General features: G+C 41.3%; 1 protein-coding gene across 1 annotated transcript in view; it reads left to right on the forward strand.

Annotated features, from left to right (window-relative positions):
* LOC308138148 (calcineurin subunit B type 1) overlaps nt 1-17674 on the forward strand; it is a 30915-nt gene that overhangs the window by 9051 nt on the left and 4190 nt on the right. Inside the window, exons 2-5 of the mRNA XM_080507135.1 lie at nt 2298-2337; nt 15235-15411; nt 16418-16477; nt 16809-16993. Of these exons, the coding sequence (XP_080363261.1) occupies nt 2298-2337; nt 15235-15411; nt 16418-16477; nt 16809-16993 (462 nt within the window). The remainder of the gene's footprint in view (nt 1-2297; nt 2338-15234; nt 15412-16417; nt 16478-16808; nt 16994-17674) is intronic.

Genomic DNA, 17674 nt, shown 5'->3' on the forward strand with positions numbered 1-17674 from the left:
TGGTCAAAATGTAAGAGGATCATTTGTCAACAGGCAATAGCTTTTGCAGTTTTAGAGGTTTTTTATTCAACACCTTTGGCTTTTCCTTGTTCAGTACTCTGTATTTTTTTATAATTTATTTCTACAGTCATTTTTTTTTTTTTATGTAAATCTTTGATAGAAGATTGACAACAGAACAATGTGACTCTGTAGTAGGATGTCAGGCCTCCTGTCCAGTGTCAGAGAACATCTCTTTGTCAGTATCTTCAAACTTTCAAATCCCAGTTGCAGCAGGAAAGGGCATCAACCATAAAAAAACAAGCCAAACCACTGGTGCAAGTTTCAATGACTTGTTGTGGGATCCCTGCTAAATGGAACACCCCAGTAGACTATCATAAGCATCGTCAATGTTCCATCTTCTTTGGCTTTCATTGCTCTTGTGGTTGGTAGCTGGACCACCAAGAACAAATTCAACTTGAGACACTTGAATCTTTGTAGCACTTCAACAACATGAAAATATAGAAATGATAGCTTCTTGTTAAATAAAAACCAACGCTATATTTCCAAATCAAATCGTAATTCATTGTATATTTTCAAAATGCGTTTAAGAATACAATAACTATGGAGTGATCTCATTTCATATCGATGGGTTAACCACGGTGAAAGTTATATGCCTTGACTGAGGCTTTTCCACCTTGTCCTTTTCATGTGTGGAATTGTCCTTGAGCGAGACACTGAAACCCAAAATGCTCCCAATGGAGGCTGAGCATGATACATGACAGCACTTTCCAATGATGGTTGAACGCGTCCAAGAATTTGATTTATGGTATAAAGTACTTTGAAATTGTTGATGCAATGAAAATGTTCTATTCAGTTGAATTTCCATTTTCTGTTCCTCCACCTGAGACTTTCATCCAATAATTGAATACATTGTGTGCAATTGGCTGGCAAAGGCTGCACAACATGTTCGCTGTGAGCCACCAGTGGCCTGACTGACCTGAACGGTGTAACTTCCTGACCACTAGGTCACGTCTGGAACTGAGCCACAGTGCGCCTGTCAAGTCCAATCGTAGCACTTACATCTTCTCCACATTTTTTGTATTCCTTGATGGTGCTGTAGGATAGTTTCAGTTGTTTCCTCGCCCAAGGCATCTCTCTCTCTCTCTCTCTCGCCTCCTACTCTCTTTCCGTCTTGGCTATAGGAAGCTCACCTCATCACCCCCTCCTCTCTGAAACGGAGGCTTCTCACTGGTTTACATGCAAGCGTTCAGTCTCGCTCTGCCAACAATCAGACTTGGGCTCAGTGGACACTGCAGTGTTGGATGGGATGGGATGCGGATGTGACTGCTGAACATGAGCCAATCCCACACACACACACACACACGCACACGCACACACAAACGCACGTCATATAGTGTCTCATGATGGCCCTTTTATTTAAAGAGCCTTTATGTTGAGCTGAAATGTTTGATGCAGTATGTGATGCATGACGAAAACACTTGTCACTTGAAATTAGCTTATCCTTCTTTCTTCTTTATTTTTCAGCTAAAGTATCTGCGGACTATATAAACTGTATACCCTGTTGTGTTGCATCTACTGTGTTTGATTCTAGTAGAATATGTGAAATATATACATATACCTCTTGTAGTACATTGATGAATGCTCACTTAAATCCCCCAAATTTAAAAGCATCTTTTTTTCTGACTGAATTGTACAACCATTTAGGATGGAATAAAGACCAGAGGCCCTTATCAGGCCTCTGCCCCGCATGAAAGACATGCTAGTATGTTAACTATCCCAAGAATTCCCATTCAGTTTACTGACATTGAAGACGTTTCACATTGAAAGACGTGTGAATCTTCTCAAAAGATCTAAACCCTGAGTCATGCTTGAAGACTGTTGAATGTTTCTGCAACATCAGAGCTCAATAAATCACGTTGCCGTTCATCACCTCAGCTGAGAAAAGTAATGGATATTGACTTTGTGCATGAAGGCACAGTAATGCATCTCATCACTCGTACACACTGAAAGTTGTTACTAGTTTCTCCAAGTTTTGACATTGATGAAATGCCTTTTCAGTTTAGTGTTTTCTCTTTGATTCCTGGTTTTATTTGTTTAGACAAGTCACAGCATTGATGGTAATTTAAGGGACTTCCTGGTCAAATAAGTGTTAAATGAAAGTAAATCTCACCTGTACTCAAGGCTATTTATATTCACTGTGGTTTATCAATGCACTGAAGTGGTTAGTGGTTTCTGGTGAAACTACACACGTATAACTTGTTCCTTGTCTAAATATTTGCGTCTCTTCTTTCCTGCAGGGAAATGAAGCCAGTTACCCCCTGGAGATGTGCTCACATTGTAAGTATATTTTGCCTAATCTAGTTCTACAGATTTCCTTTTTACTGAAAATGCGTACATTTTTTCACATTTCTTTTCAGTTTATTTCATCATATTTTGGGATTTTGTCTGAACCCTGGTTGTGTAAGGCAATGTATTGACTGCCGATCCTGAGAGCTGCCTCAGACTGACTCATGTTAATATAATTATTGATTTTAAACTTCAGTTATAAATACTGCCACTTTAATGTTACCTTATATCTTCCCTGAATAGGAATACTTTATTTGGGTTACAGGTCTATTTTCCACCCCCAACAGTGTACTTTGCATTTTTTTTTTTCTGATATGTGATCTTTGGTTAATTTATTCTCCATTTTGTGATTTATTTAAGTAGAGTTTACAAGATGTCTGCCGAGTAGACATGTTTTGAGCTCCTGAACTCGAGAGGAGGAGGAGGAGGAGAGCTGAGGATATGACTCACATTTCTTCTTTGTTGGCCTCCCTCACCTTCCCTACCTGATGATACATCAACACAATATCTGAGCCTCGTGTTGTTGAAAAGTCCTCAGGGATGCAGATTTCTCATCAGCTTTCTCTGGTGCGAATAGTCTTTTACACACTGGGAGGTTGCTAAGAAGCGGGCTAAAAACGGTTCGCTGCTGCGTCGGCCTAATGAGCACCGAGGCCGAGACGTGTCCCGTTGTAGTGTAGGTGTACCTCAGGGAGCTGGCCGCGGCTAAGATTGACCTCCTCGTTCACACATGGATAATTATTTTGACATCAGGGCCAGAGTGATAGTTGCTTTGAGTTGAAATATTGGAGTCGTGGGGATGGTAAAATGTCCTTCTGTCACAGACCGGTTATCAGTTCAAGTAGTAACTCGCATATATTGTGACACATCTTGTCGGGGCAGCTGCGGACGCTCTGTGGTCCGTTCATACCGAGATTGTACTTCTGTAACATCATGGAGGGACAGGACCTTGGCCTGCCAGGCCTTCCTGGCATTCATTCCCCTGGATTATGCCACCACATCGGGGGAGATAGATTTGGATGATGCGCGACCCTGAACTGAACCCATCAAGGATCGCTGCCTTCAGTCTGGTATATTTACAGCTTCTCTCCATTTCTGTCAGTTTGACTTTCTCCTTTTAGCAACTGCTCCCTCAAGTTTATTTGTCCTCTGTCCTGCTTCTCCTGGTTTATTTTAGGTGAGATCAACAAGAAAAAAAAAACATCCTTTAAAAATACTTGATAACATAATGTTTAAAAGACCTACTTGGATATTCTTCATACTAATACAATAGCAGACGAACTCAGAGAAAGTGTTAGACGAAGTGCGTAACTGAGGGACTTTTTTCCACCTACTAGACTCACGATTATTTTCATTTGGAGAAATAATTTATATTGTTGCAGCTGTGCTAGTTGCAATAAAACCTTTGCTTCTCACCTACTTTAGTTTCTTTCTTAGCTTTTCTCCCTCATTCTCTCTCTCTCTCTCTCTCTCTCTCTCTCTCTCTCTCTCTCTCTCTCCCCCTCACTCTCTCGCCCTCGACGACGGAGCAGCTGTTCCTATCATCAAGTGCTTGGACAGGCAGGCACTGGCTGTGAAGAAATTAGCTCTAGCCTACCAGTTGGAGAAATTCATCCCTCTGCACCTTGCGTCTCTCAATGAGACATGGACCAGCAAAATGTAATGTCCACTCTCCTGCGCCTGCCATCAGCCACTATGGCTTTTTGAAGTTTGTAAAGTCAGTTTGAAGATTTTCACTCAGATCTCCTTATAAAATGGTTAAGCAAGCTTGGATCAAGCTAAATTATATGGCCTACTTGTAGTGTGCATAATTGACACTGCACATTGTTCTGCATCACATGTTAAAGTGCACGCGCGCGCACACACACACACACATAACCATCTCAACGCGTCACGCTCTCAGAGAAACGCAGCAGCGAGCCCGAGCCCTTTGCAGGTCTGTCTGCAGACGCCCAAAATAAACGCCGGGCAGCTCGTTGGAGTTCCTTGTTGCTAGGGGTTTCCCTGAGGGCGGGAGCCAGGGCCTCAGTTGGTGGGGTGAGTTGGGGGTTTTCTGATGACGGCACATCTATAAATATATGGCATCGACGTGCTGCCCCGCTTCATCCTCACTTTGGTTCATGCAGGCGAGCTGTACATTATCAGAGCTCCCGGTGCAATCAGCCTAATGCACAGAGTACTGGAGCTCCCCTCTGTAGCGCACGCTCAAATGTTAGGCGTCCTCTTACCATCACGCTAAGCAACACAAGACTGAGCCAGCTTGATATGACAGTTAGATTTTCTACAGTAATATAAAAAAGAGAGTTGTTTAACATCATATTGAACAGCTAAATATGATTTGTCTGAGTTGTGAGACACCTATAGTAATTTACAGTATGTATTGTGAAGCTAGTTGAAAGAGCTATTGGGGGGAAATGCATGTTACTGCTGCCACATATGATTGGTGATCTTATTTTTTTATAATATTGTAATATTAAATATTTATATAAATAAAAAAATGAATCTGAATCTGAATACACTTTGCAGTGCTGGAAACATTGCTGGACTTTAAAAGCACTGTGTATGGTTTTCTACATATCTGATACTTTTGAATGTATCTGCTGTTGAGCTAGATTTGACATTCAGACCTGGCAACCCTGCTTGCAAAAAACAAAAATGATACGAAAGTATCAAACTTGTATATGTGTCTTAGGTATTTTGAGTTCATTCACCTCTGTACTGCTTAATTCCGTTGGCCAGCTGGATAGCTAACGAAGGGTGAAAGCCGGGTATACCCGGGACAGGTCACCAGTCCATCACAGGCCCATCACAGGCCAAACACACTTACACGCTCACTGCATCAATTAACCTTGCATGCATTCCACTATGGGTTTTCTCCGGTACCTGGAGAAAACCCATGCAAACACCACATAGCGGGCCAGCCCATAGTCAACCCACAAACTTCTAAAATGAAATAAAAGCCATGAAGAAGGTAAACTTGATGTTGAAATCTACATTAAATTACTGGTTTGACTATTGAGCACTATAATATATGCTAAAAGCTACAATTGGTGACGGCTTTATTGTCATTCATATGACGTGAAATCGCACAGAATAAGGTTGAATACACAAATTAGAGTATTGTAGTGTCAGTGTCCGTATAAAGATAGTATTATATACAACACAGTAAGTATCTCTTTAAGTACTTGCAGCAGGTATCCTGTTAAAAACTTCACGGATACAGTGCATCCGCACACTGGTTAATGGACCTCCCAAAAATGGAAGAAAGTTTTGCAGATGCTCTCGTCATCGTTGTAGTGTAAACGGGGCTTCATTCATGTTTACTAGCCTGCCTGACTTGTAGACGGCCCCAGTCTCTCAAGATCCCTGACTTGTTTGTCATGCAGACCATCTGGTAAATATTTGTGTTCATGCCCAAGCTGAGATGATGTTTATGACCTCACCAGCTTTTTTTCTTCTTCTTCGACTTTAGAAATCTCCTCCTGAGCAACAGAAGACGTGAATTATTCACAACTGAGCATGACAAGAGAATTTGTCGTAATCTGATTTGTGATGTGTTGTTTTTGTTGTTCAGTGATTAATTACATGATCGTCTATTTTGTGTGTCCATCTAGAGCAGACGGTTGTCTTCCACTATGTTCCCTCGATACTACCGTCTCATTGGCTCGGTGCAACCCCATTATGCTAATTGACACAGTGTCGTGTGTCAAACTCGTGTAATTACTGAGCCTGTGCATGTAACCTTCTCATGTTTACCCACCCTCACGCCTTATCTCGTGTGCTGGGAGAGCTATATACAGCAGTGTCCTGTGGGCTGCGATTTTCAGTAACATGCCAGCTCAATTTTTGCCCCCCCCCCCCCCCCCCCCCCCCCCCCCCCCCCTCCCCGCGCTGCTTGTCTCAGTTCAGGTTCGCTGTGTTAATGGAGTCACATGCCTCCATTAATGTGCGGGGTGAACTGTTTGAGGGCTGAGCTTGCTTAAGAGGACACATTCATTAATGACATTTTGGGAACATTGTGTTTTATAATTAAACAAAAATGGGGTAGACAAGCCAGTTGCACTTAGACAGATTTTCTATTCACACAGCTGCGTTGCTGTTCGATGGTTAGCTTGCGCAAGCTCGCCGTTCTCTCGTTACAGGGTTAAGCAGAATATCTGGGGTTTGATCAGAGATGTTCAAAAAGCACAGATTTGAAGAGAAAAAAAAAGGTCTGGTTGTCGTTGCTACGTTGATTGAATATGCTCTCATCTGATCTAAAGAAACTGACGCTGTAGCTTTTGTTCAGCTCAGAAGTGAACTGCTGCATTGTTCCTTCAACCGTACAAGAATTTGATCTATTTCACTGATACACATGCGTGCATAAAGGCAGCAAAAACGGCACAGGAAGCCCTGCAAAAGACAAGCAGTGTAGCATAGACCAGAAGGAGAGCCATTTGGCTGAACGTTGCAGTCGCTTTTTTTTTCTTCTTCATTGTTATTTGCTGCTTATTTGTGAGTGTGAGGCTCTGGTGCACACTCGAGGGCTGATATCTACATATGTATGCCTTTTCATGCATACACCTGATGAACAATTGTTTAAATGTTTTTCCCTTCTTCTTTGCGTCTGTGTGTGCGTGTGTTTGTGTGTACGTGTGCTACTTAGTGGGGCTAACGGGTTCCAGTTGCCTAGTAACACAGTTAAGAGTGCATACAGCACTTATGAAAGTGTGTGTGTCTGTGTGTTGTATGAGATTATCATAATCATCTCACAGTTACATTGGGTCTCCCTCTGAGCTGTTCATTAGCATAGCAGTGTGAGGAGCCTCTGTGACTATGCAGACCTGTCAGAAAATCACCATTTCCAAATAAAAGAATGATTATGTAGTTTTACTTCAGATTGAAGAAAAATACATACCTTGACGTAATTGTTTTGCAACAAACAAGATAAAGCAGGAAGATGGAGGAGTATTCCGGTTTATCACATTTTGTGCATTAGGGTATTCAGTGTACATTACATGAAAGAAAGCAAAGGCATAAATGATAACGTTTTTCCTGCTTCGTCCACATGGGCGTCACAGTGGCACCCTGTAGAGCAGGGTTGTCAAACATAAGGCCCGTGTGCTGGCCTGCAGGACGATCCCGTCTGGCAAACCATCAAGCAAATGGTAAACATTTCATTGTCTGTGTCTGTGTGTCCAAAAGGAATGTATTGAAAAACATTTGTGTGTTCTATACTATCTGTTATACAGAAATTGCGTAAAAACTCTCTTATCGTGAATGGTAGTATGGTACCAGTAGTTTACCAAGACGTCATTATAATGCGCACATAACCTTTGTTTATAAAAACACCGAAGAACAGATTGTGGTGGAAATTCCGCAAAATGTCAGTGAACTACAAGACTGAGATTAAAGGGCATCGTGAAATGACATTTGTTTTCTTTGCTGTGTTCAGTTCATTCCTAGAAAAACAATCTACCTCACAAAATACAAGTATTAAGCAGCCTATTTACTCTACCATCAGTTGAAATGTGCGTCCCTGTAATAATTTTATCTATATTCTGTGCGGAGCATAGGACAGAGCTATGTCATTTTGCAACATCGCCCACTTCATCACAGCTGCGTCTGCTGCCAGAAACACGAACACGCAGGTTGTAGCCTGCTGCTAAGGTTAAAAACACGCCCGGCTCCTCCTCCTCCTCTGTAAGCAGAAGTCACGGAGGAAGTGATCAGCAGGAACAGGTCCTCGTGTGCAGGTTGTATCTCACCTGTGCTGGAATTTAACATATCATTTCTCAACAAAATCTTTATTTCTTTTTTTTTTTCTTTTTCTTTTTCGGAGAAACAAGGAAGACGTGCCAACCCCGGGCAGGAATGGTGCAATATTCAATGTCTCATGCTATCTGAGTCGTGTCGTTCTGCAACAGTGATGTTCTGTCTTCCCTGTGATTGTGTGTACAGGTGTTGTTGCAGCAGGGGAAAAAAAAACAACAAAAAAAAAGAACATCTCAAATCTTTTCCTCCTTGGCTGTCGTATCAAGCCGCACTTCTTCCTTCAAGCGTGTTCGTTTCAGGAACACAGCTGTCCTCTGAATACACCAACAGCTTGTTCCAGGGTTTTCAGGGGCTCGGTTGTCGTTCTTGAAAGCAAACCACGGCTTGTTCGTAACTTATTTGTTGGACGCTTGTCGGCACACCCCACTGCACCACATTCTGAGATTTTGGCTGCTCAGTCGGCACTTGTAAATCTAACGATCGAGGAATTTGCTGCACTCGTTGGAAGGAGTTTGCATAAGAGCTTGAGATAAGAATACCTAAATGAGACAAGCCCATTTGTTCTTCCAACACTAAACCTCCAGCAATGATGTGATTCAGGAATCTCCATCATGGTTTAAATGCCTGATTAGACACTTTTTTCCCCCTTTTTTTTTTAAAACCCAACTGCAGTAATAAATGTAAACGGTGAGTTTTATTGGGCTCAGCTGTGAGCCATGCGTGTCTGTGATGCTGCCAGACATGGGCGTCGTTGGTTTCAGACTGAGATGAGGCCTCTGGCTGGCAGAAGTAAGTTGTCTCTGCTGGCATGAATAATGCATGTACCTACTCACTTGGCAGCTTCTGACTCCAAAACAGCTTCTGGACTCGGCGTTTAGATGTCCTCCGCTAAGCAGGTGCAGCAAAAAGTTTGTATTGTGCTGTTAAATGTTGTCGTAGTTTTTCATCTCCAGCTTATCCGGATGAACATATTGTGTCACTGTAGAAGGAAGTTAATGGTGAACAGGAGCTGCTTCTGCTGGGCTGCGTTTTAAACACGGAAGGGTCAGGAAAACTGGCAGGATACACCAACATGCTCTTGTTTCAGTGAGAGTGAGGGAGCTGACGACAAACCAACAGGAAACATTTGCTGTGCACCAGGAACCATGATATAAGGGCTTTTTGTGATCCTATCAGTCTGATTTGACATTGAAATCCAGAAAGACAAACAACTTTTTCTCCTGTCTCTTCTTGTTTATAATCTAATTGATTGTCTAAAAAAAAACCAGGCAGGTATGCTTCTGGGAACGATCAACCTGTGGTTTGTGCGATTAGTGTGCAGATCGATTCAATTTCCCGCTTCCTCACTCAGAAATGATACTTGGTCAAGCAAAGTAGTGCTTTTTTCATGTAAAAGGCAATTTAACTGTCATGCAGCTGTCAGACAGCAGTCCCCCTCCCTGTGCCACTGCTCAAGTACACGGCAGTTTGAAAACGAGAGACGTCAGATTTAGCGTGGATTGGCGGTACTTTCATCGAGAAAATGAAAACAAGCTACCATCTAGTCAGGGAACATAATTGCATAACATCACTCCACTGGAGCAATCAACTACTACATCCAACAACAGCATTTGGATCTAAACCAGCATGGAGTGACGTTGACTGCCGCTTTTTCTGTTCGCTACACATGGGCAAATTTCACATTGTTTACCCATAAACACCTTGATCCTCTCTGGACTGAGAAAATCTCCACGTTGAGCTCTCAAGATGTGCTGCCACTTAATGTTTTTGAAGCTAAAGGCTTCACAGAGTTAATGAAAACTGTTGAACTTGACAGTCGATGGAGAAATTACTTTACAACATTATTTCTATTTAACCACACAACGCAGGAGAAACACAGTAAATCCTCACAAGCTGCTTTTTTCTCAAAATAACTAAATGTAGCAATTAGTGTTTGAATGTTTTAAATGGTGAAGTTTTTTTTAAATTATTATTATTAACAGAATCATCCCACGTTATTTTGCTATTAAGCATCCAAAGATACTAGAACATTAGCAGCAGATCTCATCTTTTAATATGGGAGAGCTGTTATTATTTTAAAATCATTATTATATGGTAATGGTGTTATTGACAATATCCAAGGGCAGTTTCCAGACTTGAGAGAAATGTAGCTAAAAGTCTGCTACGAAGAAAAAGAAACATACATTTCTCCGAAGCCATTAGAGATATGAGTTTTGTTCTGCATTTACTCTGATGTACCACAGAAGGTAGGTCCTAATAAACATTGTACGTAGGCTGTGTAATAGCTACAGGAAATGTGTCAAGCAGAGGCTGACTCTCAAATCACAAGTTGTTGTTTTTTTTATCCACACTCGAAACCTAAAAAGTCTTCCTTTCTGGCTGTCTGATAGGCCAGTTGTGATTTACCATAGTAATCCCAGGATAGTGATTATCTGCGGCATCGATACTTCTTCAACAAGCGAACGCGTTCTGAGCCAAGCTGGTATCATCTGCTGTGAACAGGAAACAGGAGGCTGCTGATAAGGAAGTGTATCACAGGGCGGCCATGTGCTCAGCTCTGATAACTCACACCGAGTGGACACGGACACCCTGTGGTATATATCGCATTAAAAAAGAAATTTGAACATCCTCACTGCTCCATTTATCTCGCCCGGGACATAAAAAAACCAACAACCTCTCATTAAAAACAGATTGGCTTTATGTGTGCAAATATCATGGAAATATCATGGAAATGAGATACTGACTAACAAATATTGATTTGATTCTGAAGTGCTCTGTTTGCCACTGATGCACCGGGTACAATGGCCATTATTCCACGGGCCAAAGTGGCTTTTATATCACAGATTCAATTCACAAAGTGCTTTTACAGCACAAAGACAGTTTACCAGCATCTGATGGTAATGATGGAGATTTATGTGGCGTTATACAATCAGGAAAAACCCAAACCTTCTGACGCCGTACGATTGGTAAAACACAGCATGACTCACTGAAGTTGCACCATAGACGTTGTGGTGGGAGGCTCAGATAACGACATACAAATGGTTTTCGAAATTTCGCCGTTGCTCAATTGGTTTACAATTTCACAAGACGATTGACAATTAAAAGTCTAAATCTGCATTTTTCCAGATTTCCTTTATATTTATTTTTGATTAACAACCAATAATCGGCACTAATGCAGCCACTTTCTTAGTCACGTTACATTTTGATGGTTTCTGGTGACACAATTAGAAAGATGTGAACTAATCTAACATCGGCTCACATTTAGGGACACAATCATTTCAGCCTGAAGGTAGAACACACTTGAATTAATCAGATCTGCAGTGTAACACTCACTGCTTTTCTGTTTTTTGTTTTGTTTGTTTTTTTATTCCCCCATCACCATATTCTGGGTTAGTCAGTAGCATAATTTAGCATAATATTCACTGCAGCATGCTTGTGTTTATTAGATTGGGCACAAAGGTGCACTAGCCAGGTTTAGCTTGTTCTGTCACTTTACAACTGATGTAGGATTATAAGCTCTTATCTTTATTGTATTGTGAATAGATACTTTCTTAGCTTGTTATCATACACCTTGCGTCACACTGTTAGCATTCAGCAACAGCAATATTGGATGGTGATATCTGGACATTAATGTTTTCACCAACTACGTTTTTTAACCATCCTGCATAAAAGATGACCGGCATCTTTTAATGAGACCTGCACGATTGTGTTATTGTCTGTCTAGTTATATAATATATATATATATAGTGTTATGTGTGTGTGTGTATATATATATATATATGTGTGTGTGTGTGTGTGTGTGTACAGAATATGGCAAATATTTATTTACAAAATATTGTTTTTGTGCAATTAATTCCATTTAATGATTTTTTTGCACCACTTGTGTTTTTCTGTGAGTAAGTATGACATGTATACAGTAGCTATGTCCCAGAATGCCTCTTTCATCCAATACGTCGGGCAGAAAGCACTCGGTTCTACGACAGGCTGTATCCCCGTTAACTTCCATGACCTCACTTGTCTGTCACCATGCTTGTGTCCATACTAACTTTTTATCCTCCTCAATCTGTCTTTTTCACACTCTCATCCCTCCTCTCGTCCTCCACCACACTCGCTCCCTGATTAGTCATTCAGCTGATGTAGCACAGCATGTTCGAGCAATGCAACCCAAAACACAACCCACATCTCTGTATTCTCTCTCTCTCTCTCTCTCTCCCTCTCTCCCTCTCTCCCTCCCTCTCTCCCTCTCTCCCTCCCTCCCTCCCTCCCTATCTGTTTTTAAATATGATATATAGTGTTTCGATTATATAAATGGTTTAAGTTATATGGAATTTTGTATTTAATTTTCATTCTCACTCTCAAGCTACTTTTAAAGAAAGTAACAAAATAACTAGTTGCAAAGATGAGGCTCATTGTCCCAATATGTCAGTATTCAGAGTTAAGTTGTATAGTTGCTGTGACACATTACCCGAGTTAGCAGCACTCTGTGAGTCCGTCCTAATAACTGTTTCCTCATTAAGTTAAATGCGATAGTTGCTGGAAGTTGTTCTTTAATCTGGGTGTTCTCAATGTTTTAGAAGAAACTACAAGACCGCTGAGATAAACAACCAATGTGAGAACAGCAGCATGCAGCTCTCTTAAAGGGAAGCCAACTCTTCTTTTTTTTCACGCTGCTAATGCATGACTCGTACTGAGAATATAAGCTAATGTTAACGTTGAACTAGGACCTCCAGACAGCAATGTAGAGACTGTCCCAGTTAGTTACGGATTAATGAATACACAGAAACCGAGGGAAAGATTGGCTTATGGTGGCTTTCTTATAGAGAGACAGCAGCTCCACAAGAGTTTATATGTACAACAAAAAACACATAACATACTTTATAGTTATAATCAGTCACTAGAGTATGACGTCGACGCATGACTTTTTATTGTGTTATACCCAACGCTGCTTGTAAAAATTTTTTACAAATATCCAGAACAACTTCACCTGAGTTGGCGGTTTATGACACATTGAATTAGCTCTATAAAACATTCTACAATAGGTTGTTTGAATTAGGGCTGCAGCAACGAATCGATACAATTCGATTATTAAAAGCGTTGGCAACTTAATTTCATTATCGTTTCGTTGTGTCGCGCGATTTATGCGCCACTCGCCATGTTGCGGAGCCGTTTACTTCACCTTTGGAGCTTTGTCAAAGGTTTTCTGAGTGAAAGTTAAAAAACATCTCCACTTTTGCTGCCCGGCGTTCTCCACCTTTCCCAAAGTACTTTATGTTTCACTTTCTGAGTTTTGAGCCACGTGGTTATCTTGACTTGTTTTTAAATGGTGATGTTATGACGGGGAGACGGAGGATCTCTTCACACAACCTCGAGGCGCCAATCTGGTCCCTCCAAGCAAGGAGGTTCTAGAGGATTCATACATGTTTATTTTTTGGGGGGAGGTTACATCTCATTGTATTTTGCACCAGAATGTTTCATTAAAAATAACTTTATGTTAAAATTGTAATCATTTTCAGTACTAACTGTTTGATTTGGTAAAAATGTAGACAATACATGTGACCACAACAAAGAAAAACTTTGAAGTGTAAATTTAAAGGTTGTTATAGCAATGTTTCACCAGTCTGGTCCACTCAAGATGAAGCTGGACTGTATCTGGTCCCTGAAGTGCAGTAAATCTTATTTAATAATTATCTTGTATACATCTTGTATACAGGTGTATATATGTATTTATATTGTATACATCTTGTATTAGTTCTTACATCTTGTATATGTGGTTTTAAATAATCATCACATATTTAGTGTTTGGTTTGTTCAGTATCAACTGGTCCTACAATTTGAAATGTTTTGTTGGTTTTTTTAACCGATTCATCGATTAATCGATTATTAAAATAATCGTGAGTTTGAATCTCTGCCGGTGAAATACCACCGCACTGAAGTGGTGGCATGATTGTGAATCTAATCTGATATGAGGGTACAATGATTCAGTTGTGTTACTATTTTAGTTTTATTTCTAGGTCAGCGTCTCGGTCTTATCTTGCAGCCAAACCGGTTGCTCCTATAGAGGTCAATAAACCTGATCTGACTTGAGACGTTTTTAGCCTCATAAATCTGACGGCCTCGCCTTCTTCTAGCTGTTTGTGGATATTAATAGATGTCTCATATCATCTAGGACTCTAGATTAAAGCAGGTGAAGTAGTAGTTTGCGGTTGGCCGGTATGATCATGTGACCGTAGGTGAATGAGCTTATATAGTCATTAACAACTGGCTTTGTTATTGCTTCTGGATTACTCCTTGCTATTGTTCAGTACACCCGCCAGAGAGGTGGAGCAATTTCTGATGGCAGGGGAACGAAGGCTTCCAAGACCGTCTAATAAAAAAGCATCAGTAGACAACAAAGGCTGTAAGTTTGTTTACATTGCATTCGTGCTCTTGTATTGCGTTTATTCTCCCGTCGCGTCACTTTCCCTGCAGCTGTCGTCCGTTTCTTGTTTTGGTCCATAGCGGCATTGTCAGAACGCCACTGGCGTTTATTTATTTATTTATTTAATACTGCGTTCAAGCAATTGGGGCTTTTTGGAAAGTTGGATCTATTTCCGTTCCTTTTTGAAGAAGAGAACAAAATGTACTGTGTGTTGGAGCAGTGAGCTCAGTCCTGCTGCCGACCGGAAACGATGCCCTTGACCCAGTTGCCAGAGTTGGATACTCAAATTTACGACTGCAGTTCATCCAGGTGTTTGCAAGGATATTTATATTTTGTGCATAAATACCCCTTGACCTAATGTGTGGGATGTTTTTTTTTTTTTTTTAAGCACTCTTGGGATATTGTTGCAGCAGGTGACTGCTGCACTGTTTTGCAATGTGCATTTCTCATTGTGACTTTTCACTTCAATACCCCCCCTCCCCCCCTTCATGCCCTTTTACAACCATGTCATAGAGCTACTCTGGGTTTAGCTTCAGAGGCCATTAAAGCGCCGTGCAAATTGTCGGGCTGCATCCCAACACCTGCACACTGCAGTGTGAAGCGTCACCATTTTGTCCCACGGGGAGAGAATTCCAAACATCACAGTCTAAATGTCTACAATGTCAATGTCTCACCCGGATCTTCTCCCCCTCTCTTTTCTTTCTCTCTCTGTCCAGTCGATGCTGATGAGATTAAGAGGCTAGGGAAGAGGTTTAAGAAACTCGACCTAGATAACTCTGGCTCACTCAGCGTGGAGGAGTTCATGTCTCTGCCGGAGCTGCAACAGAACCCACTGGTGCAAAGGGTTATTGACATATTCGACACGGACGGGAACGGAGAGGTGGACTTTAAAGGTATGCAGTAAAACACCTTCCTGTGCGGGGAACCACCGCCACTCTACACTTCACTTTGAAGATACTGCACTTCTGTTAGTGTGGGTATTGGCACAAGCCGACTGTTATGTCATATAAGACCGATACAAAATAATCCTTCAAAACTACTGACAATTCAGCCATTTATTTTTTATTTATTGTTCTGCTGCACAACAATTCAATACACAACGAAGGTTTTCATAAACCATTTTGAACATTGATGTGTAAAATGAGCTTTATACGTAATCTGCAGAATACTGTGATCTATGTCATGACATTTTAACTGGCTGAATAAAGGGTTTGTTGGAATTAATACTCATGATCTTAAATCCGGCCTCGTACCAACCTCAATACATGCTGCAGATACAATTTAAAAAAGGATTCACAAAGAATTACCTGGTTGAATTCCAGTTGAATGTTCTCATAAACTCCACCCCTTCATAACAAACAGGAATTGCATCTATAAGAGAATCAAACCATCACAAATCCCCACATCTCTTAAGAACTGCGAGAAGCGAATATGCTTCTCTTTTTTTTTAATGTTCATCTGCACCAAGGAAACGTCACGGTTTCTGAACAAAGTGCAGGATCAGGAAAAACATGAACACCTTTCCTGCATGTGCTGCAGGCCTGATGTACTTTTTTTTTTTTTTCTTCATCCTCTGCAGCTTCGGATGTTTTTTTTTTAAATACAGTTAACTGGTGAGGAAAATGTACTTCCTGAATGAAGTACATCACCAGCAGATTCCAGAAACTGTATGTGGTTCAAGACTTTCTGGTCTCAACATCCAGGAACTTTGCAGTTTACAGAACTGATCAAATGTTAACTTCTGACCGTCTTTAAAAAAACAACAAAAAAAAAAGAAAATGACATTGCTAGATTAAATATAAAGGTACTTTTTCGTGAGGGAAAAATGACGTCTGAAATAAGTTCAATATTACTGATGGAGACTGTGGTTCATCACTGGTTCTTTCTCTCTTTTGTCAGAGTTTATCGAGGGAGTCTCACAGTTCAGTGTCAAGGGAGACAAGGAACAGAAGCTTCGGTGTAAGTAATGCTGCTCCTTCATTAAAACCACATGTGGACAGACGTCACGCCACTGGTCCAACGTCTTTTCCCCTCCCAAGTCCATCTGCTTACTTTTTCCGTGGGGGGACGGAAGTGCTGTTTCTATACTTTGTTTGTCTTTCTTTACCCAACCGCTGCAACAAAAAAACTCTTTTCGAGGACTAGTAGACTAATAATTAGTCCGTTTCCAAGCATGACTGAAGGGTGTTCCGAGGTTTTGGCAGCTAATGAATGTAACGTTTGCTGCCGCTAACTGGCGCTCACGTCTGCTTTGGCCTCCCGTCACTCCTCCCTCCCTCCCTCCACACAGTTGCTTTCAGGATCTACGACATGGACAAGGATGGCTACATCTCCAACGGCGAGCTCTTCCAAGTGCTGAAGATGATGGTAGGCAACAACCTGAAGGACACACAGCTGCAGCAGATCGTGGACAAGACCATTATCAATGCAGACAAGGACGGAGACGGCAGGATATCCTTCGAAGAGTTCTGTGCAGTAAGTCAAAGCCCCCCCCCCCCCCCTCGTCGCTCTCGCCCGGGGTATTTCGGGGCGGTGACATTTCTGCTGATGCAGCCTGTTGGCAAATGTCAAAGGGGCAGAAAACTCTGGAAACGCAAGCGGGTTTTTTGCATTACACCGACAGCATTGGGTTTCAGTTTCATGCTTCCTGTTGAAATATGGGCTGCGAGCGTAGCTTGGCGAGCACTTCCTGCAAGCGTCAAGAGGATCTTGACCATTTCAGTCAAAATGTATGGAAAACCTACGAAGCAAAATCATCTATTCGACATTGTTTCTGAATGCGTAGTGTCACTTGAATGTGTAACTAGTAATGAGACCATGAAGATAAACCAAAAAAACCAACATAAATGAATCGGACAGAATTTATTCTTAAATGTGGATGAACACTTTTGACAACAAAAAGTTGTCTTTTTTGTAAGTGAGAAGGTTTAGGTGAGGGGAGGGAAGCTGCTCCTCTCCTGACCTCATGTCCTGTCATATATAAAGACTAAAACCTAAATGTACATCGGTACATGTGTTATTTTATTATATATTTGTTCAAAAGGTTCAAAAGTTATTCAGTATCATGCAAGTCATTTCCTGACTGACAGATAGAAGAACCACATGTGACAGCTCCCCGTCTCTGGAGCCTTGAACCTAAATGGCTCTCCATCCTGA

Source organism: Blennius ocellaris (assembly GCF_963422515.1).
Source record: "Blennius ocellaris genome assembly, chromosome: 13".
In the NCBI taxonomy this organism is placed as follows: Eukaryota; Metazoa; Chordata; class Actinopteri; order Blenniiformes; family Blenniidae; genus Blennius; species Blennius ocellaris.